Genomic DNA, 22,754 nt, shown 5'->3' with positions numbered 1-22,754 from the left:
CTCCTTCAAAATCAGCCTCTGCTAACACAGGGATCAATCCAATGCCACTGCAGACTCCAACTATTGCATATACTCCACTTCTACAGACACAGATACACATTTTGGGTATCCAGTAGACAGACAACCCTTGATGAATTTAGTTGACTTCTAGGAAGTGTGTTTAGCAATGTGTCACACAGAACATATGACTTCCCCTCCCACAAGTATAATATCTTTTATGTTTGCAACAAAGTGTTTTCTTGGAATGCATCCATTAAGTTTTTAACCAAGACAGCTACTCAAAAAATCTATTACCATGTTAAGTGGTGCAAATATGCTTATAGAATTAAAAGAGTGACCTGTTTCATCTCAAATTTGCCTTAATATAACTACCTAAAAACCTAGGCAGTTAAAATATATTAATAAACCTGCAAAAAGTCCTACTGTAGTCTCACTAGAGGTAGGTAACAGGTACTGATGCTTGCACAAGTTCACAAGTAAGAGGAAAAGAAACTAAGAAAAAACTGGGTATACTCCGTTTCAGATCCTAGCTTTGCACAGGTTTTACCTAGGTCTTTTACAGCACAGTTGTGCTAAAACATGCTAGCAAGAACATCAAATTAACACAAATCCAGCTGCAAATGCTCCAGTTCTAAACACGGTATTACAAACCTCAGTCCCATTTTTAGGTGTCCACATATTCTCTTTTCAGGCAGAAAAATGCACCTCTTATAGCTAGATTTATCTCGACAAATTATTAGAAATCTAAATACCTTGACTTCCTTTCGTTTGCTGTCTTCATCTGCTTCATGTTCCACCACTCCTTGAGTCAGATTAGTGTAGTTTGCTAGTTTATTCAGAAGAGATGACACCATGGGGTTACTATCCATTTCTTCCTGTTGGGTTTTGAAGAATACTGCATTTATTAATTAAATTTTCTTTTCAAGTCATCATTTTATGATACTGCTTCAAACATAACAGGTCAGCCCTGATTCAGCCAAATAAAAAAATTTGCATGACAGAATACCAGTCAGCTTTCAACCAACAAGAAAGTTCTATTATTTCTAGAAGTTTAACTCTACATGGCTATGTTGCAACATTTCTTTAATATTTTTACACTACCTTACAATATGCAACTCAAATAAGGAAAACCTAGAGAAATTCCACTGTCATTTTAAAAATCTATTTTTATCGCAGCACAGTCTTTGGTGGATTGTACTGGTAGGGGTGAGTCATTAGGGTGTTTTGTCAGCACCTTGCTTGTGTTTAGAAAGTGACTTCAAATGATTTCTCAAGCACTACAGTACTTAAGTAACACCTCTCTGAAGTCTAGTGCTGCAGGCTTACATATTTTATCTTACACCAGGCATACTACTTCCAAAGCGTTAACTTGCTGAAAATACCCACACATATATTACATATAATTGTACATATGTAATAGCACCTGACACAGAAGTCAGCCCATCTTTCTTTACTGCTACAAAACAAAAGCATGCTAAAACATATCAGACAATCCAGAAGGATATACAACACTAGAATTCCAAGAAAAATGGATCCAAGAGAATTCAATTAAATATAAAAAAATTGAACACTGGAAAGAAGACAAGATCAGGGCGACAAACACAGACAAGTAGTAAAGTATAGGAGATAAGGTAATGATAATGGTCATAACAGTCAAACTTCTTTTTGACAGTTCATACAACTCTCACATCTGAAAACACTAGAAAAACAAGATTATAGGAAACTTACTCTGAAACGTACATAGAATCAAAAAATTTCACCACAACACCAGCAGTGATGAAGTCACTAGAAGGTTTTCAACGCAATACTGTTAACAGCAATCTATAACTTGAGATACATCAAAATAATGGCTTTATATCAGTTGATTTGATGTTAAGCCATGTTTCAAAATAACAGATTTGGGACAAAAAGCAGCTATGGCCAAATTATCATCACTGAGGAATACAGCAACTAATTTGAATGACATAAAGTTTTGGAAATGGCTTTATGGAATAGAGCTTGAAGAAAAATTCAATCATTCCCGTCAAAAAATACTATAATATTGCATACATGACAAAAGACAATTAATGATCAACATTACTTTGATTCTTAGCAAAATTTTCTCTAAGACAGTGAAAAATATTAAATATATATTATTTGGGTCATGCACAGGTGAGATGAAAGACCATGTCCTCTGTGCAAAGTTATTTGAAAGGAAGAAGAGAGAAATGTAAGAGAACAACAAGAAAATATTGAGAAGAATGCAACAGTAAGGGTGCTAAACAATGTTGGAAGCACCTTGTTTTTATTAACAGCAAGCATCAGAGCAAGAATAGTTGATGCTGCTGGAGCAGAGCAACTAAGGTTTTTACTAGAAATACTACTTAATTGCAAAAGTGGCCCTTAAAAGTACTCAATTAATACACTTTTTTCAGTAATTTGATTGTAATAATTCAGTTGATTAAAAAGGTCCATTATAAAGTAGAAATGTCCATTAATAAAGTAGATATTTATATTAAAAATTGCTATGGTGTGCTCTACATTGTAGTTGGACAATACAACTAATCATGGCTTGTAAATTTGTTTTATAGCTTTGCTTCTTAACAAAAAGTCTGTAATTCCCCTGTCGAACAAATTATTTTGCTAATCCTTTTAAAACTGAAAACTGCTTTCTTTAAAAAATAGATTTAACTTCCAGTAGCTTTGTCTAATAATGTCTAGATCCTAGCCCAAAAAAATTTAAATGCACGAAGACTTATTTCATATCTTCACATTAATGCACACCGATATTTACTGTTCTTGCCTATATACAATTCAAATCCACTGAAATGGAATGTTAGCAGGAACCAAACTAAGAAAAAGTTTTTAAAACTCATTCCCCCACCCCACCCAGCTAAATTTTAAGACAGAAAGAAAACAGGTGATTGCTCATCTCCATTAAAGGTAAAATATGTTTTTGGAGTATTTAACTTACCTCAAAGAGAGCCATATTCTTTCCTTCATACATGTTTCCTCTGCCCAATTCTGCACAGTTAATAAATGGACTATTTTCCCTGGCAATCCCATCCCCTAGTGGAAAAGTAACACAATTAAAAACAAGAGGGGAAAAAAAGAAAGATACATACTATAAAAGGAATAGTCAGAAGACTCTGGTAAGAGCTGGTTCTAAATGACACCATACGTTGCTGCAAACCCAATTTTCATCTCATGTGGATGTTAAACATTTAGGGAGATTTAGTTTAACAGTCTAATCTTAGTATAGTGTTCCATCTCTTAACTATCATTCTTTAACACACATACTGATTTCTTCCCTACCTTTTCTAATTTCCCTAAAAACACTTGATAATTGCACTACATATAAAGGTTTTGAGCATAGAATAAAATAACCCTCCAGCTAACCTTTTTATTACTTTAATGAATGCCTCAAAAAATCTCCAGTAGTTGAGGCAGGAATTTATGAAATTCAATGCAAAAGGAATTACTTCGTTAAGGTTGTGGGGACCCTTCCATGACATGTTATATTTAACCTATTCCTTATTGAAATATAAATTGCATTAACCTGTAGATCTACTGACCTGCTCTGGCACACCCTGCAAAAAATACAGCATTACTTTCACTGCCTTTCAGCCCACATACTACAAAAACTATTACTTGCTGACGCTGTCACAACACTGGCATTTCCAAATAATCTTAAATCCTTGCCTGCACCACTTTGCCTGTGTGCCCTTTTGCCCTTATATGCAGAGATTACAGCAATAGCACTTACAGTCTTTTCACTACAGAATTAAGGAACAGTTGGAGAACAAGCTGTACTCTTTTCCCCTGTCTCCTCCCTCTGCTCCCTACATGAAATCACAGAATAAAGCTCTGGCAAATGTGCACACTAGTCTCAGCACAACACATTATCTTGGTTGTAAACCAGACAAAAATATATCTCAGTCCCTCAAACATAAGAGGGACTGTGGATTTCCCACCACTCGTCACTGTAGTATCACTATATTTATTGGTATCAAGACATAGAAACCGTATACTATCATAAGAGATACAGAATATAACAACTGTCCTAATAGTTAGGCCTTTAAAATTCGGTCCTCAGTCCAGAGAAGAAATGGTGATGAATTCACACATCCAGTAAATCTCCTTCTAACCACATCCTCCAACTTTCTTTTTTCTGTTTCTCTACAGTTTATATCTGGTCTCCCACTGCTTCAAGTCCTACAGCCTGGTTAGGTGCCCTGCTTCCAACAAAGGTTAATGCAAGGTCAGCAGAAAGAACACTGTCAACACAAAAGAATCTCCGTTACAAACTAACACCTTGAGATGTTTCACAGTATATTGAACATGCTGGCATTTACGGGCTCCACGTTAATGGGCTCCACTGTACTTAAGAGAAAGATTCAATCAGCTTTTTCAGAGAAAAAAAAAGAGCAACTCTACCTGAAACAAATACATCCTGATTTCTCTTTACCATTTGGGTAAAGCATAGGAGCACTAGGATTTCTTGCTTAAGACACTGCATTTTCTTTCCAAAATTTTTGGAATGTTGTTTTTCCTTTAGCTCCATTCCTGAAATCACCCCATTATTTCTGCTGAAGTTTTTATAAGCCATTCATTAAAAGGTACATTCCCAAGTTAAAGTAAAAAAAAGGTTGCTTGATTTTAGTCTTGCCTAGACCACACTTCTATTGACTTTCTCACCAACTGACAACTGGTACCTGCAATTATTAACGAAATATTAGTACTCCTTTCAGTGTACTTCCAATCCCTACAGAAAGGATTACTCTTCAAAAAGTGAGCTGGGAAATTTCAATTATTGTTTTGCATTCATATAGAGGATAATGTCACTGGAGTTACTCCTTCAGTATCATTAGACTAATCTAAACATCAAAAGGGTAGCAAAAAAAAAAAAAAAGTTAATTAGTATTCATAATTCTGAAGGTGAAGACTAGAGTTTTGGCTAACCAGTTCTGGACATAAAAATCACTATCTCAGCACTACATAGTATTTTAAGTTGTAGGTAGGAGAATTGTGAAGCTGTCCTTTATGTGTTTCTATTTCTAAACAGAGTTACTTGGCTTTGCTCCAATACAAAAAAGAGCACAGCATCGCTAACAAACACGTCTTGTTAAATGCACCTAACAGGCTTCAAATGGGAAAATGCAGAATTTAGGATCTGAAGAACAGGAAACCTATTTCAGTGCTTACAAGCAATATTCTGCCTATTTTAAAGCTTTCTGATGAGAGTCTTCAAAATAGTCTGGTAGTGACAGACTGCAATAAACTCCTTTTTCTCTAACACAGTTCTCTTCTTGTATTGGTATATGTTTGGCACAGAAATTTGATAGGTAATGGTGATCATGTCAAATATTATTTTAGCTTCACTTGAAAGAGAATCAACACTGAAAAAGTGACCAAAAAAGCAAACTGACAAGTACTCTGTCATCTGCAGTTTGTTGACTACTTCTACAATTATAAAATCATTAGGACCATGGAATCATAAAAGCATTAAGGTTGGAAAAGAGCCCTAAGATAAGGTCCAAACTTTGACTGAACACTACCATGCCATTTTAATATACCACTAAGTGCAACACGCAAGTCATTTCTTCAACACCCACAAGGATGGTGGCTCTACTACCTCCCTGGGCAGTCCATTCCAATGTTTAACCACCTTTTCAGTAAAAAAATTCTTCATCATGTCCAGCCTGAGCCTACCCTGGTGCAGTCTGAGTCCATTTCCTCTAGCCATACTGCCAGATGCCTGGGAAAAGAGGCCAACTCTGATCCCCTAGTACAACTCCTTCCAGGTAGTTATAGGGAGTGATAAGGTACCTCCAGAGCTTCCTCTTCTTCAGGCTGACTGACCCCAGCTCCCTCAGCCACTTGTTATCAGACTTGTGCTCCAGACCTTTCACCAGTTTCATTGCCCTTCTCTGGACACACTCGGCAACTCGCTATCTTTCTTGAAGAGAGGGGCCCAAAACTGGACATAAAACACACAAGGTGTGGCCTTAACAGTACCAAGTACAGAGCAACAATCACTTCCCTAATCCTACTGGCCATGCTATTTTCAATAGAGGCCAGGATGCCATTGGCCTTCTTGTCCACCACTGGCTCAAATTCAATCATCTGTTGACCTGCACTCTGAGGTCCTATTTTGATGAGCCACTTTCAAGCCACTCTTCTCCCAGCCTGCAAAGTTGCATGGGGTTGTTGTGCATGACCTGGCACTTTGCCTTACTGAACCTCATACATGTACCACAGTGGCTAACCTCCAGTTGTCTGGAACCTCCCTAGTTTATCAGGACTAACAATAATGATAGAGAATGGCTTGGCAACTTCTTCTGCCAGCTCCCCAAGTACACTCTAGTGGGTTCCACCCAGCCCCATGTACTTGAGAGTGTCTAAGTGGCTCAATGGATCACTGACTACTTTTCCTTGATTATAGGGGGTCAGTTCTGCTCCCCATCTCTCTCTACCAGCTCCAAGGGCTGGTGACCATGAGGATAACTGGTCTTTCTGTTGAAGACTGAGGCAAAATAGGCATCTCAGATTTCCTCATCCTTTGTTACAATGTTACCCTTCACATCCAATACAGGATAATTTTTCTTGGTCTTCTTTTTATTAATATATTCATAAAAACACCTCTGAACACCTTTCAGTTTTCATCACTGCTGTCAACAAAATCACCTTTATTTCAAATTAAAAACCACCACCTTTTGAAGTATAATTATTTAATACGTCTAGATATACAGTGAATCTTACTAACATGTAAGTCAAATTGACATGTATTATACCGTTAGAGAGAAAGAACTAGTTTCAGAATCTCAACACACAGAGAACATCTGTGGTGAAATTAACGAAACAAACTATCCCAATCTTTAGCTCATTCTTTCTTCAAAGAAGATTCAATAGAAAATAAATTATTTATTAGAAAAACAGAACTAAATTAAGACAGGATTAACACTTTTCACAAATGCTGTAAATTTTGCCCCTCATGCATCAAGTGGACAATAGAAAAAGCTATTTCAGTTACTTCTACTGAGGTAACATGGAACACGAAAGGAATAAGAACTTTCACTAGTAAGTCTTAAGCCATCTATGGTTTATCTCAGCCCTATCCCCTTGAACTCAATGAGGAAGTTTTAAGATAGTCAAATCACAGAATCATGTAGGTTGGAAAAGCGCCTTGAGCCCAACCACGCACTTAACACTGCCAAATTCACCACTAAACAATGTCCCTAAGCACCACACCTACACATACTTTAAACACCACCAGACACCGTGACTCAGCCACTTCCTTGGGCAGCCCATTCCAATCCTTGACAAGCAAAACACCTTTTCCTGAGGTCTCTTTGAAATTGTGTCTGTTTAAACACTTCTCAAGTGTGAGCTGAGTGAAACACAAAATAAAAATTAGAACTTCCAATATAGTTTCAGACATATCATTAAGCTGCATTTCTTCTGAAGTCCAGTTTCTGCAACCAAAGCACACTAAAAATCTATACTTTCTGTTGGCTGATTTCTGAAAGTAACTCAGTTTATGAGGGTTTACAGGCAAAAATCTTAAGTCTAGACTAGTATTTCCTTTTGGACCACAAAAAAAGGCAAAAGAGAATAACCAAAACAACCCCATCTTCTTTGGGTTTGTTTATAGAATGTTTAATGTGTCTTCTGACACAGAAAAAAATTTGCCTGTTGATGTCATACTCCATGTCACTCAACTAAGTCATCAAAGCCCAAGTTTTAAAAATTATGTTTCTACCCTTGTACCTACTTTAAAAATTATTATTACAATTTTTTCATCTGATACAGATGAATATAATATACAAATGTTCATAAAACCTAGCACAATTCTGTGCTTACTGATGGACCAGTAGACAAACTAAAGCCATAACTAATTGTTATAGATAAATAATGAGATGACTGGCTCTTGCAATTAAGAGATTAATATCGTGTGAAAATTGAGAGAAGCTTTATTAGTGTATAGTTATATTAATGTAGTTTAGATTTCCTCTGTTCTCCCCATAGTTCCTTTCCCCCCCCCCCGCCCCGCACTCTGTATTGTTGCCATCAGGCAGCCTGGGTTGTCTAGGACAGGTAAAAGAGAAGGTGCGCACATATGCCCCTTACATGGGGCAGTTGAGAACAGAAAAGCTTGTTGCTAAGGGGGCGTGGCATGACAACACCAGACCCTCCAACCAAATTACAAGAAAGCAGTCTCCACTGATAAATGGCAAAGAGGACGGCTGACTGACAGACTTTGGGAAGGGCCAGGGTTGGCTGATGTAACCCCCAGGGTTTAAAAGACGAAGCACCCATCTTGAAGATGAACTGGCCACATAATAGGTAGCCATGAAGGCAGTTCCCAGGGCTGCAACTTTTTCCTTATTTAGTCCTTTTGTTGTATTTTTGTTAAGGTTTCATAAACCTTTTAAAAGTTTTAAAGTGAGCAGTTGTCTCTCACCCTAATGTACCTTTCCTAAAAGCCTATGTGGTATTTGCTATTTTGATGGGACATGCAAAAAACCCTACTCTTGATTTCTACATATACTCAAGCACTGTGATGAGTTATTATATCTAAATGGAAATTAGCTGCAACAACACTTTCTTTTGTTAACAAGACATACAGCTACAAGAAGAGAATGGTAGGAAATATGTCTCAAGGTAATATTTAGTGCGTTATTGCAGATCATCACAATGTGCCCATACACACCAGTCCCCCAAATGCCAATGCAGTGTAACCCACACAAATTATCACAAACTATACCAGAGCTGTTCTGGCCTTAAATTTTCTGACAATGTCATCAGATGACTTTTTATTAACAGTTCCACACACCAAACAAAACTTAGGTAAAAATTTTTGCACTTCACAATTCAGTGCTGGTCAGAGACACAAAAGGCAGCACGGTATGCAAATTCATATTCTTCAGAAGTTTCAGAGTAGTGATCCTCACAAACACCAACAGGTGGATAACTTTTAAGGTTTGTTAACAGGTAAAAATTTCTAAGCTTATCCAAACTGGCCCATTTTATACAGTGTAAACGAGAACCCAACAGTAGAGCTTAAACATGCAGATGCCACCTTTGCCAATAAGGTGACTGTCTTATTCAGGGGTTGGACTATATGATCTCCAGAAGTCCCTTCAAACCATAACAATTTTGCTATTCCCCCTCACACTTATTACTCACCCTTCTGCATCCACATATCATACTGCTCCTCACAGGAATTGAACTATTGAACATAAATGCATACGCTGTCACTGGAGACAATCAGTGTAGGAATGAGCAATTCCAATAGAAACAACTTCCTTAGCATTAATGACAATTCCACCTCTGCTTCCTTCCCCACTCCTGAATCAGAAGTTAGTAGAGTATGAAAAATGTATGTTATAGCTGTCTTATTATAGAGAAAGTGAGAGGTAAACAAGGAAACTATCATTTAAGTGATCCTAAATTGGCACTGTGATGCCTGTTCAAGAGATTAGAACAAAAATATTTGACTATCTAATCTAATTTCCCATCTTTCTGCAGGCTCAGGAATTTCATTTGATCACTAAGCTCTATAACTTTAAAAAAAATCATATTGAAATTTAAGCAGTGAATCTCTTAATGTTTTCAGTACTGAAATAAGAAAAAACCCTATTAATTTATGTAAACCTTAAGGGTTAATACTGAAAAAATCTCAAATTGTTCCATATTTCTATTTAAATTTGGTTCTTTCAAACTTCTAGATATAACATCCTAGTAACTGCTTCCAAATTTAACCACTCACAGTATTTTCCCTCTGTGAAGGTAACTATACTTATTCAAATCATCTCAACCTATCTCTTGAAAAATCAAAAAGTTTCTAAAATATTTTTCTAACTTTTAAATTATTTCTGTGGAAAAGTTCTGTACAAGTTTTAAGTTACACAACACCATAAAAAAAAAAAATCAAACTCTGAAAATCAAATACAGCGTAGTAACACCAGTCTCAGTCAATGCTATTTACAGAAGTATAATTGTCAACTCAACTACAAGGATCAGGCTAGCCCTTTTTACCACAGCATTAAACCAAGCTCATGATATTCTATTCCAGTCTGACCCCTAAATCCTTTCCAAATTCACTGCTTCCCCACTGTCCCACACTATGTCTGCCATCATGATTCATATCCAAGTAATGCTCCTAATGCTCCTGTTTACCTTTGTATTCGAACATGTTTTGTCCAAAAAATCAAGCATCTTTTTCTCCTGACATGCTGTAAGAGTTTAACATCTGTCTGAAAAATAAAAGTAGATAGCTTTCATATGGCAAAAGAATACAGGTGTTGTTCAAAGGAGTGAGAATTACATAAACTTTTGAACAGCATGACCTCAAATACGGTAGTTCAGCTATGATAATGTATAACTGTTCTCCAGACAAGTACTTGTGTTAAACTAGAAAAGCTTTGATTCCCACTAGAAATTGCTAATTTTATACGTTGTTATCTAAAGCAGAACTGCAGTTGGGGAATAACCCTTAACAGAAAAGTCCTAACTCTTCACAGTTTGCAAAGGTCAACTCTTAATCACAGTCCATGTACCTTGAGGTAGGTTCTGGTTAGCCATATACAGGTGAAACATAACAGTTTTAAATAAAACAATGGTAACGTTTTCATTCAGATAGTATTTGGTCACATTAAGAACAAGCCAATGCAAACTGAAAATATGAAAATGAGATCCTCTTTGCAAACATTTAATGTTACTGTAACAAAACGTTTTAAGGTAAAAATACATAAAGTATAAAAGTCAATAAAACTGATGTATACGACCATCGGATCCAAGAAAGCTGTCTGTGGCAAAACCTGTAATTCTATCTTCTCTATCATGCATATTTCCTTCCTGTATGTTCAAGTTTTTAATTGGCAGGCAACTAAAGAGAAGCCACCGAATCTTATAAATTAAATGTTCTAACACTTCTAATCTAAATCCACATATTGGAGCACTCCTTACAGCTCTAAAACATAGTCATGTTTTTAAAAGCCACCTTGTAGTTCTACAATACAGTCAAATTTGTAAAAGCCACTGTCTTCCTATAATGCAAATTATGAAAAAGGCATCCATAAACTTGTTTGAACTTGTTTGAATTTTGCCTCAATTTTTGTGCCACATTGGTTTAAGAATTCAGTGCAACCTAACTCAAAGTTTCGTATCATTAGGTTCTTTTTACCACATCACAAATTTCTTGCAGTATTTTTAATAATGATTAGCACAATTTATATGTTATAGTGATATGCAGAACAAAGTGTATTTAAACCCCTTGTAAATAAACCTCTATACATAATTGAAGATTCTAATATTACATCCATCACCTATGTTATCAACATTGCTAAATCTTAGACTTTTCTTTACTTAGGCTACTATTATCATCAAGCACAACTTACTTCTGATGAAAACACTGCAAAAGATCTTTAAAAATTCTTTAAAATATGGCTGGAAGTCTAGGCACCTCCTATTTCAGTAAGAAAGATATTAGAACTACACTATTGTCTTGCAAAGAGATTCACTTGGATTTGGCCCATTTACTTTATAATCTTGCTCACTCATGATTAAGGAAAATTAAGTCAGTCTCCTCTGATGATTCTTCAGGTATCAAGAACTGAAACAGGAAACTGACAGTTCCTTCCTCCCAGCTTAGTGTAAGACCTCAAATCCTGTTTTTTACTAGCGTTGGATTAATTCTGAAACAAGTCATTAAGACTTCAGGCAGCATAAGGCATGCACATGACACGAATTACATGACAGTCACAGAACTCTCTGAAGAGAATTAAGCTGAAGGATTTCTGTCAGCAATAAACACCCTGCTTAGAGATATGGCAAGAATCAAGTCATTGAAACATCCCACATCTCCATCTAATAAGTACTTTAAAAGTTTAATTTCTATCAAATAAATTCACTTTAAAATATATCCACTAAACAGATCAGTAGAGATTAGCAACAAGTAGAAATAACCTATTCAAAAGACCTGTCTACTATTAAAAAACCTTCTTTTATACACCAAAAGATATCTGTATGTATTAGCAGACCTTAAGCAAGTCAGTTAGTTTTTGAACATTGATTTTATGTAGAAATAATTGGCATTTATTCTACTTAAGATGTAACAGATAAACACTTTAAAATATAGTTCTAGTAATTTTGTAAGCTCTTTTTAAAAAGAAATTTTTTAATTTATAAAGGTTTCTTTTTAGACTGGCAGCATAATTTGTTCTTAATTTGTTCTCTTTCGAATTAAATGTACCTGTTTTCTAGTTTATGCATTAATGTATTACACATTTTATAGCAGCCTTAAACTCATAAAAAGTGTTTCAATTCTGTTAAATGGATGCCAGTGATACGAACAGACTAGTTCCTGGGATGAAATCTTTGAATAACATCTAAAATCTACTTTTCTCTGATCATAACTTCTATGCTGCAGGCATGGTCAACTGTGGCTGTTAAGGTTGAAGGGTTGACTGAAAATACATGAGACTTCTCAGTGAGATTAACTATCTTCCTCCATTGCACATACACACACACACATAAACAAATAACTGTGTCGGCTACTCCCTGGTTTTCCAGTAAATAACATTTTACAGAAATTCACAGCATCCATGCTTCATTATTTATATGATGGCTCCTTCATAGATGATTGGGTTTGTTATTACAATTCCTTGTATTTGAGGGTCTTCAGTTTTAAAAGAATTTGCAGGAGTTAGTTCTCACATTAGTTTCTAAATAAGAAACTGCTGTGGCAAGGTAAATAATACTGTGGGATGCTAAAAATACTAGCAATGCCTTGAAACACCTGATACACAGAGCTGCTAAGGAACAAAAAGCTGACCAACTTTACAAAATTTTTACAGGTCTATCTAGACAGTCACTACAACTATGTGTGAAGAAAACAAACAAAACACCCAAAACAAATCAAGCCCAGAATTTCTTATAAAACTTCATACCTTACTGTCTACAGACTCATAATTCCTTCTCCTCTCCAACCATTTACTATCTGCTGACTACCCTTTTTTTGTAGTATATTATAAACATATTAAAAGACACAGGCACATCATCTTTCTGCTACTTTGTGAATATTAGAGTCAGCAGGCTGCACCCTTAACCATGTTAACTTGAAGTATTCTGCCTTTTCTGAAGTACTACTGTGACTAGTGCTACAGTCCTGGTTTCTCCTCCTTTAACATACATCAAAGTATCATATAGTCAGAAAATATGAAGCTATGCAATTTCAGATTAAGAAGGAGTGCAGATTATAGAACAAGAACATCCCAGGTTACATCTTTACCACATAGATGATTATCAGGTAAGAATGTGTGAAAGGGGATAAATGCACAAAATTGTGCACTAATTGATAAGTGCCTTGCTTATAAAAATCAAAACTACTTTACTGTTGATCTAATGACTAGAAAGCATACAGATGATTCCCTCAAAAAAAATTAGTACTGAGTTTGATGGGAGAGGTTTGTCAGGTTTTCATGTATTTGGTAGGTTAGGTTTTTTTAAAAAAAATGTACTAGTGCAGTCAAGTGTAAACTACTTGGTTTTTAGGACAGACAATTCAATCAAAACTGATAACATGGCAGATTTCTAAACAACTGGAACAAAATAACACGCTGAGCTATATAGGCTAAGGGTAAGTTCCCATTCTCCTCTTTTTTATGTTCATCTCTGCTCTCAGCTTTGCCCACCTCTCACCCTGACACAACCCTAGCCATTCTCACTTTTTGCAGTACTCACCTCAACCCAAAAACATGGGAAGCATGATTTTTACCTCTGCAGCAGTTTAGTTTGCTCACAGTTTAGCATGCTGAACCAGACCAGTGAAGTGTCTGATTGTCAAGTGCAGGAAAAAGGAAGCAAACCCAGACACAGAGGAGGACAAGGAAAGAAATAATTTACTTCTTAGCCTTTTCTCAAGGCTGGAGCAGTGAGAAGGGCAATGAGTCCTCCTCTGAGCAGCAGGCTTTTAGATGGGCTTAACTACAGCAGCTTTTAGCAGTACAAACCTTTCAGAATTCTTTAGTTTTCAGAAGAATACCTCAAGAACAATTATTTGATTATACAGCATTAACTTAACAATTCCATACAATACCCAAAGCAACAGTAAGTAGCACATCTTTCACTTCCCAAAACTCTGTCAGAGGGTAGCATTTCATTTCTTCATGAGGTCAGAGCTCTTCGCCTATAATTTATATGCAAATCAATGCCTTCCCTTTTCAGTGTTTTCCTCTCTACTTCCAATTTTACAAACACACAGGAAGAGTCATACATAAATTCATTCCCTTGACTGATACAGATCCATAACAGTATTTAATATACCTTGCAACTGTAACTACTAGTCCCCAAAACACTACCTAATCACATAAACAGATTTTTATTTATTTCTGGCCTTTAGGTTGTGATAAACCACTGTGAAAGTAGCAGTTCCACTCTTCCTCTCACCTTCCCAGGATTTAAAAATGTTCCAAGCCTTCCAGATACTTCATATATACATGCAGTCTAACAAATCCTGTCTAACTTTGCCGGTATGTACAGTCAGTATTTTGACATGCCACCTGCATAAACACCTGACTTGCTCATGACACTCTGACTAGCTCTTTTACCAAAAGAAAATTTGTCCAGATTAATGCTGTACTACTAGTCATCCATGTAGTACAAACATGTCACAGAAACAAACTGTTGTTTGCTGTTGTGTTTGTTGTAAACTGTTAAACTGTCACAGCTTATTTGTTTTGGTTTTTCTATTGCATTTAGTTTGGAAAAAGAAGAAGCAGTTATAAGAACATCTAGTGATCATTTGAATATACTAAGGAAAAGGCAACTATATGTATCTTTAATGGGTAAGATTTAAGAGTAGAAAGCTTTGGAAGAAAATAACCCCACTATGTCAGCTTGGTGTTTTACTATATTAGCTTCCTAAAATAATGTAAATATATTAAGTTTGTCAAATATCTGTTTTTATCTCTTTACATCTATATCCCACATCACATGGAATTAGCCTTATTTATCTGTCACCTGTACCACAATAATAAGATGCCTTTTACAGTTAATCGCCCTACCCAAACCTTTACAGAAGTATCGATTGTAACAGAGCATCCAGAATAAAGTGCAAGATGTGAACTAGCTCTCGAAGCGCTAGCAGTGATTCACACACCATACTTGGTATTGCTGTTGCAACACGCTTCAGAAAAAGGAAGCGTTAAGAGCCACAGGAATTATTGCTTTCCCAGCAGTGCCTTGTCATGCAAGTGAAGAATCACTCATTTTCCCCGCAACGCTGGCAGAGAAATACTACTGCCCCTGCATAAAGGGCTGTCTTGAGCAGACTTTCACTCACGGTGTCCGAGCTCCACCTCCGGTTTGATTCTACTCCCCCAGGAGGCTTCAGGAACGAGGCCTAGCAAATAGCAAGGCTCCGAAGGCGATAGCATCTCGTACCAAACACCTACTTAACCCTAAACGCTATGTCTGGTGCAAAAGCATGTGGCTGGACAAACACCTGGAGCAAAGCAGGTAAAATTGTGCTCTTCTCCACAGTCTGAATCTTGCCTCTTAGCCCTCTCTCTAGTGTGGTCCAACAGCAGTAAGCTTTTAAGACAGCCTAATGGTTGGATTTGATGATCTGATCTTCAAGGTCTCTTCCAACCTAAACGATTGATTCTACATATTTTCCGCGTTTGTTGAACCGCCGTGGGCGGCGCTGCTTCCGCCCGCTTCCCGTCGCAGACGGGAGGTGGACTGACCGCCCCACACCGCCCCGGGCAGGCGCCGCGCCCGACCGCGAGCTGCTCCGCTCCGCCGGCTGGAGCCGCCCATGAGTACTTCCTCCTTCGGCCAGCGGCGCTGACTAATGGAAACAAAGAGAAACAGGCTCTCAGCCACCCCAGGCGCCAGACTTTCGCCCTTTCGCGAAGAGCACATCTACGCCTGGATAGGTAGCCCCAGCATCGCTCGCTGCAGAGGGGCGATGCGGCCCCTCCACACTATTCGGGGACTCTCCGTCCGCCCGCCGGCCCGCCACAGACCCACTCCTCCGCACGCAAAGAGCCGACGCTCTCTTTTACGCGTTGACCACCGGCGCTTCACCACTCTCTCACCAGTGCCCCGGTCCCTCTCGTCGCCTTCATCTTCCTCTTCTCGCTGCTGCCCATCCCGCTGCCGCTCCTCGCCCTGCGCCTCCACTGGCACCACCGTGAAGCTCGTCGGCATGCTGCAGACAGCCCCAGACCCGCTGGCGCCTCCTCCTAGGGCAGCGGGCAGGATGAGCCGGGCGCTGCCGCTTCCCTCACGTGAGAGCCATTTCCTCACGCAGCGGGGGGGCCGTGGCCGGCACCGCGCCACTTCCCCCTCACCGCTTGCCTGATGGCGCTGCGACCGTAACTCCGAAGGAAGGGGCACGGGCCCTGGGGCATCCCCTCTTCCTCAAACCTTGGCTTACAGTTATCCTTGCAGCGCTAGGACCCCCAGGCTACTGCTTCTCTGATCCCACCATAAACTGTCTTCCAAACGAAACCAGAGCCAGGCTGTAGGACCTTAATCCTCCAGATCACTGAAGGGATGACAGTATCCAAAAGGCCTAAGCAGGGGATTTATGATCAACTTTTGGACAAGTGGAGAAAGTTCACTGTGTACCTTTGGACTACCAGGACATAAAGATGGCTCCCAGAAATCTGCTCTCCTATGCAGCAGCCATGGATTGCAATAGACAGGTGGCGGTCCTGGGATTCAGGCCTGAGTCAGCATTTAAACTCTGACCACCAATGAAGCAGATACAAAGAGTCAGTGGATGAGCAGTGTATCAAATTAAATATTAATAATGTAGCACTAGTGATGAGATACAGCTCTTGGTTACCTCCAATTTCCATCTCAAAGGAGGTTTTAGCATCTCCACTCCAGAAGTGGAGAAAACAGATTTAGAAGCCAAGGGCATTTTTCTTGTTTCTTGTTCTTCTAGCAAAGGGCTAGAATAAAGCAGAAAGACTATTCATTCAGTCTGTATCTGTGTCTTTTGGAAGAGGACTGGTAGTTTTGTGGCTCCTACACTTCATTGGGTGTGGAATATGTATATGTAACACTGCAGTCTGTCCCACAGCATAAAGGCCTTCAGAGAAGGGGATAGGGAAAATTATTCTGGCCATCAAATGTGGCAGTGAGCTGGCAGATGTGGAGATGATTGGTGTGAAAAACAGAATTTGCTGAATCAGAATTCAGTGAAAAACAGAATTCCCTGAAAAACAGAATTCACAATCCCTCCTCTTTGTTTTTCTTACTGTATTTAACTTGAGCTACAACTTTTGTATTTCTGCGCTTTTGGCATACTGATACTTTTAATAGATCTTACATGCCTTGTTTTCATCATCTTTTTATTTTCTCAATACCATAATTTTCTGCTTTCGTCCTGTGGTTCCTGACTTTGGATTGGTGGGTACTGTCATTTGCATGTTTGGACTACATAAGTGATTAATTGAATAAAGCATGGGATCAAACATGGAAGAAACATTAGACCTGTTATTCCGCATAGCACTACAAATCCAGCCCTCTTCCACCAGGATATTCCAAAAAAATCTTCCAACCATCCTTTATTCATTATAGATTCCCATTTTTGGACTAGGACATGGGCTATTTTCCAGATGTTTCTGGCTATATCCAAAACTGCCTCCCCATTATCATCAATTTGTAGGCAGAAATCAGATATGTTAAACCCCTCCCTCTTCTGCTAACAAATAGTCTAGTCCTAAACGATTTTGATGCACTGCAGTTCTGGTTTGCTTTTGCTGTTTGTCTATTAATTCCATGGCCCCTGCTGTTTCATTAGATATTATTTCTACAACTACTTGTAGTCTTATGATGCAATTCAACATATAAATTGTGGTTCAGTATCTCCAACTCCCATCTCGTGCTCAGGTAGCTGGACCATATGTCTGTATTATCCATTCAGGTGGCCACTCTTCATCACCCCACTTTTGGTATCCCCCAATTTCTCCAATTAGCTCTCTCTTCTTTCTTTTTAAGGCATCGTACACCAGTATTCCTAGATCGTCTCCATCTTGGCTTGGCAACAGGAAAAATCCTGGTTGTATAATTCCCAGAGTGCAACTTCCTTTCCATAGGAGAGGAAGTTCTGAATAAGCTCTTTTCCCACATATCCAAAATAAGCCATCTGGTGCTTTCCAGTATTTGTTCCTTTGGTTATTCATGTTTTCCCAAGATTTAGATATTTCAGGAATCCCATAATAGGGATTTTTCCCAGAGTCATTGCACTGGAAAAGTTTAATTTCCTTTTCATATTTACAATTCTTTTTTCTCTCCTGGGTCCAATATTGGGATATTGCTTCAGGGATCCACCATGTGAAAGTTCCATTATAAACTTTATATCTTTTACAAGAGGTCTGTCCTACATTGTCTGAAAATTCTCTTCCCATAGGCCAGAGGCACTCCTCTCCAATTATTTCTGAACTTAATATCCACCCCTCTGTCCGAATTTCCCCTTTTATTTTGGTTCTGTTCCATTTGAGAAGTTCAGCTAGGCCTAGTCTACTACCCTTCCATGGCCGTTCTTTGGATATTAAAGCTCCCCCACAAACCCAGCAGTTGGTAACATTTAGCTCTCTGCTGATCCTTTCGCACGGATCTACAAAGAAGTTTTCCCCTAACTTTGGTATTTCTATTTCATTTTTCAGTTGTTGTCTGAGTTTTGCATAAAAATCTCCACATGCAGTTGGCTTCAGAGTGGTGGGTTGCTGTGTCTGTTTTCTTGGTTTGTTTATCCTTATTCGTTCCCATATTAAATCTTGTATCAAATCTTGCTCCTTTTTCTATTCTCGGCTTTGGCTTGTTTGTGGGGAAAAAAAACCCATTTGTCTCCTCATGGGCACTCCTGTTTTGACCCTACAGTTTTGCTAGCTTTATATATTTGGTCATTTTGGATGCAGGTGTCTACCTGAGAGGAGTTATAGCAGTGGTGGCTAATGAAGGTATGAAAACTAAAGTAAGAACCTTGGGTTTTCTCGTGGTATAGTGGTCTGTAGCATTTGTGGCAGGGATCATCTGGATTCCCAAAGGTGACATAACTAATAAGGAGTAAGAGAAGCCCAGTATAATGTGTACCCCCACCTGCCATGCCTGATGAGGTTGCTGCCCACAGCATGTGGATATGAGTGGTGGCAAGTATAGTGGTTAATCTGGTCTTGCCTTATCCCAAAATTACCTATGTCACCTAGTTTTCTCATTTTGTGATTCTCTGTAGTTCCTTAAATAGTTAACCCTTATTAAGTTCACTCTCAGAATAGGGTCTTATTATCTCCCCATCATATAGAGTAGTTGCCTGCATTCAAAATATGTTCTCTTTTTTTATTTATTACAGCCTCCCACTCAGCTTCTAATAGCTCGTGAATATCAGGGATCATCCACTAAACTCCACAACAAAGTGTTAGAATTGGTACCTGCCCTCGATGAGTGTTGGAACTTTTCCATTTATCTTGACAATTTTTTTAACATGCTTGCTGCCTGGGTCAGCTACAGCATGAGAGCTGGCCACAATTTTCACGCTGACATTGTATTCAATTTGAGTGTCTCATTCCAGGGTGCTTTAAGCAGTGTATGTAATCAAGAATAAATCTGGGAGGTGTCTCAGCAGAGAATGTTAATGGTTGTTCTTTCTGTTTGTCACAGGCAAAAGCGAAAACTATGGACCCGATGTTTGTTAGTTTGCATATACCTGATACTGCCGATTGGGGAGGTAGCAAACCGCTGCCCCAGAGTTTGGAAAGATTCTGGCCTTTGGGGATACAAAAGAATCGATAAAGCTCACAGAGGACTCCTTCCCAGTCTGGATTGATGCATGGTTGCTCATGGTTTACTTGCCACATTGAGCTTGTGCTATCCGTTTTAAAGTCGTTTTCAGTTCTTCTGTGGAAGTGACAACTTTCCACTCACAGGGTTCCCTTACTGGTCTTTTTATCCTGCTAGCGTGAGTCCATCCTCGTTCTACAGTTCATACAGCTGTTTTGGTGGTTAGCAGCACCTGAAAAGGGCCCTCACATTTGGGGGTTAAAGGTTGGTCTTCCCATAATTTCACCATCACCCAGTCCCCAGGAATAACGCTATGAATTTTGAAATCTAGGGTAGCAGTCTAAAGGATTCTTCCCTTTTCCTAGAGTTCCTCTAAAGTTTGTGCTATGGACAGGACATATTTCTTGACACCATCCTCCCCTTCCTCATAAGTGGCCATGCTATTGGGTGAAGTCAAAAAGGGTAGACCAAACATCATTTCATAAGGTGAGACTTTTAAATCTCATCTAGACTGTGTTCTAACTCTTAACAAGGCTAGGGGTAGGCACTTGGTCCATGACATTTGGGCTGCAATCATAAGAAGAGTTAGAGTTCAGTTGAGTTTGATTCAGCCTTTCAACCCACCCCGAACTCTGTGGATGCCATTGAGTATGTAATTCTGACTTTATACCTAAAGATTGCTGTAGTATTTTTGAGGTAAAATGTGTCCCTCTATCTGAGTCAATGTGATTTACCATTCCATACCAGGGAATGATTAATTCTAGAAGAGTTTCATACCACATTGGCAGTAGCTTTAACTACTGGCACCACCTCTACCCAATGGGTTATATGATCTACTACTACCAACATAAATTTCCACCATTTTACCTGAGAGGAGTTCAGTGAAATCTACTCGGATGCTTTGAAAAGGTCATAAGGCTAATTCTTGCCCTCCTTGGCAAGCTTTCCTCATGACTTTTCTGTTTACCTTCTGGCATATCGCACATTTTTCAGTTATTTGTTCAGATATTCCATAAATTCCTATGCAGCCCCAGTTTCTCAAGAACTGATCACTCAGCACTTGGGTATTCCAGTGAGTTTTATCATGCATGCTTTCTAATATTTCCCTGGCCAATGGTTTCTTTAAAAGCTGACTCCCATCAGATAACACCCATTTCCCTTCATTGTTCCTTTTTGCTCCTATTCTCAGGAGACCCTCTTCTTCGGTTTTACTGAATACTGGTACATCCTGAATTTCTCCAGTAGGGGTCAGTACCATCATCACTTTCTCTTCCCAAGCCTCGGCTGCGTTTTTAGCTTCTAAATCTGCTAAATTATTCCGTCTTATTTTTAAAGTGGTCCCTTTTTGTTACCCTCGAATATGCACAATAGCAATTTCCTCTGGCAACTGTAATGCTTCTAAAACATCTGAGATGACTCTTTCATGAATTAGTTCCTTCCCTTTTGAATTTACCAATCCTCTTTCTTCCCATATTTTCCCAAATGTATGCACCACCCTGAAGGCGTACTTGGAGTCAGTATATACAGTCACCCTCCCTTGTGTCAACATCTTGAGGGCTCGTTTCAAGGCTTACAATTCACATGTTTGAGCTGACCAACTGGGGGGTAGCCTTCTCTTTTCTATGGTCACTAATCATTCAGCTACTATAGCTATCCTGACTTTAGCTTCTCCTGAATCACCCTCGAGGATCTGTCAATGTATAATTGTTACCCCCCTGCTGGGGGTGGTCTGTGAAATCCTCTCTCACTTTGGTCTGGTAGTTAATCACTTCTAAGCAATCGTGCACTAGTTCTTCTACTGGTTCCCCATACAAAAACTGGGCAGGATTGAGGTGCTTATGTGTAATTAGTTCTAGGTCATCTTTGTCTATCAAAATTGCTTTATATTTTAGCACTCAAGAATCAGTGAGCCACTTTTCAGGTTTCTGGTTCAGAATATTTCTAACTGCATATGGGGTGTGCACTTTTAATTTCCCCTCAAAAGTCTACTTTCATCTAATAATAGGGCAGTGAAAGCTACTGCTTGGATACAGGTTAGCCACCCTCTACTACAGGGTCTAACAATTTTGACAGATTTACTACTGGTCTCTTGGACCCCCTGCATTCTTGGGGTAGAACTCCATGGGCTACCCCATTTTCCACATCTACAAATAGGTAGGTAAAAAGGCTTATCCAGCGCAGGAAGACTTAAAGCAGGCACCCTAATTAACTTCTGTTTTAAACTGTCAAATCTCTGCTCATCTTTTTTTCTCATGTAATCTCTTCCTTTACTAGTATTTCATATAGGAATTTAACAGCTTGAGTGTATCCTTCAATCCATATTCTACAATATCCTGACAACCCCAGTAGTTTCCTGATTTCCTTTTTACTTTTTGGTTGGGGAAGTGAGGTTATTCCTGCGATCCTTTCAGGATTTAATAAGCTAGCTCCCCGGGCTTGTTATATGCCCTAAGTATTTTACTTCATTCTCTACAAATTGGAGCTTTTATTTTGATACCCAAAGCCCCTGGTTCCCCAAAAAGTTTAGTAATTATATGGTAGATTCTTGGACCTTTTCCTCATCCTCCCCTGAGATAAGTAAGTCATCAATATACTAGATAAGTTTTACATCCAGTATTATGAGGTAACATTGCAGTACCTCTTCTAGGGTTCATCCAAATAAATCAGGGGATTCAGTAAATCCTTGGGGCAATTAAGTTCATCTGAATTGTTGCTTTCTCCCTGTATCGGATCTTCACATTCAAAAGCAAATATATCTGCTTTCCTCTGTGAGGGTACAGGCCCAAAAGGCATCTTTGAGATCTCTCACACTGAACCACTGGTGTGATGGAGGAATTCTACTTAACAGTGTATAGGGATTTGGTACTACTGGATATCATTCTATAGTTCTTTTGTTTACTTCTCTCAGGTCTTGGATGAGCCTGTATGTCCCATTTGACTTTTTTGCTGGTAATATGGGGGCATTGTGGGGAGAC

At 38.7% G+C, this 22,754-nt stretch overlaps 1 protein-coding gene across 4 annotated transcripts in view; it reads right to left on the bottom strand.

The window, feature by feature from the left end:
- LOC103821128 (solute carrier family 12 member 7) overlaps window positions 1-17,494 on the bottom strand; it is a 71,085-nt gene extending 53,591 nt beyond the window's left edge. For 3 of the 4 annotated variants that reach the window (XM_030227002.2, XM_018920747.3, XM_050971378.1), the window contains exons 1-3: window positions 16,086-17,494; window positions 2,954-3,048; window positions 753-875 (exon numbers count right to left, since the gene is read on the bottom strand). In XM_030227002.2, the coding sequence (XP_030082862.2) occupies window positions 753-875; window positions 2,954-3,048; window positions 16,086-16,197 (330 nt within the window). In that variant the 5' untranslated portion in view covers window positions 16,198-17,494. Of the gene's footprint in view, window positions 1-752; window positions 876-2,953; window positions 3,049-10,161; window positions 10,379-16,085 lie in introns of those variants that run through there. The other variant, XM_050971377.1, reaches the window with a different exon arrangement.
- Between the last annotated feature and the right edge of the window lie 5,260 nt (window positions 17,495-22,754).

This window comes from Serinus canaria, chromosome 2 (genome assembly GCF_022539315.1).
Source record: "Serinus canaria isolate serCan28SL12 chromosome 2, serCan2020, whole genome shotgun sequence".
Taxonomy (NCBI): Eukaryota; Metazoa; Chordata; class Aves; order Passeriformes; family Fringillidae; genus Serinus; species Serinus canaria.
Note: the sequence above shows the minus strand (reverse complement) of the source record. Positions and strands in the feature narration are given on the sequence as shown.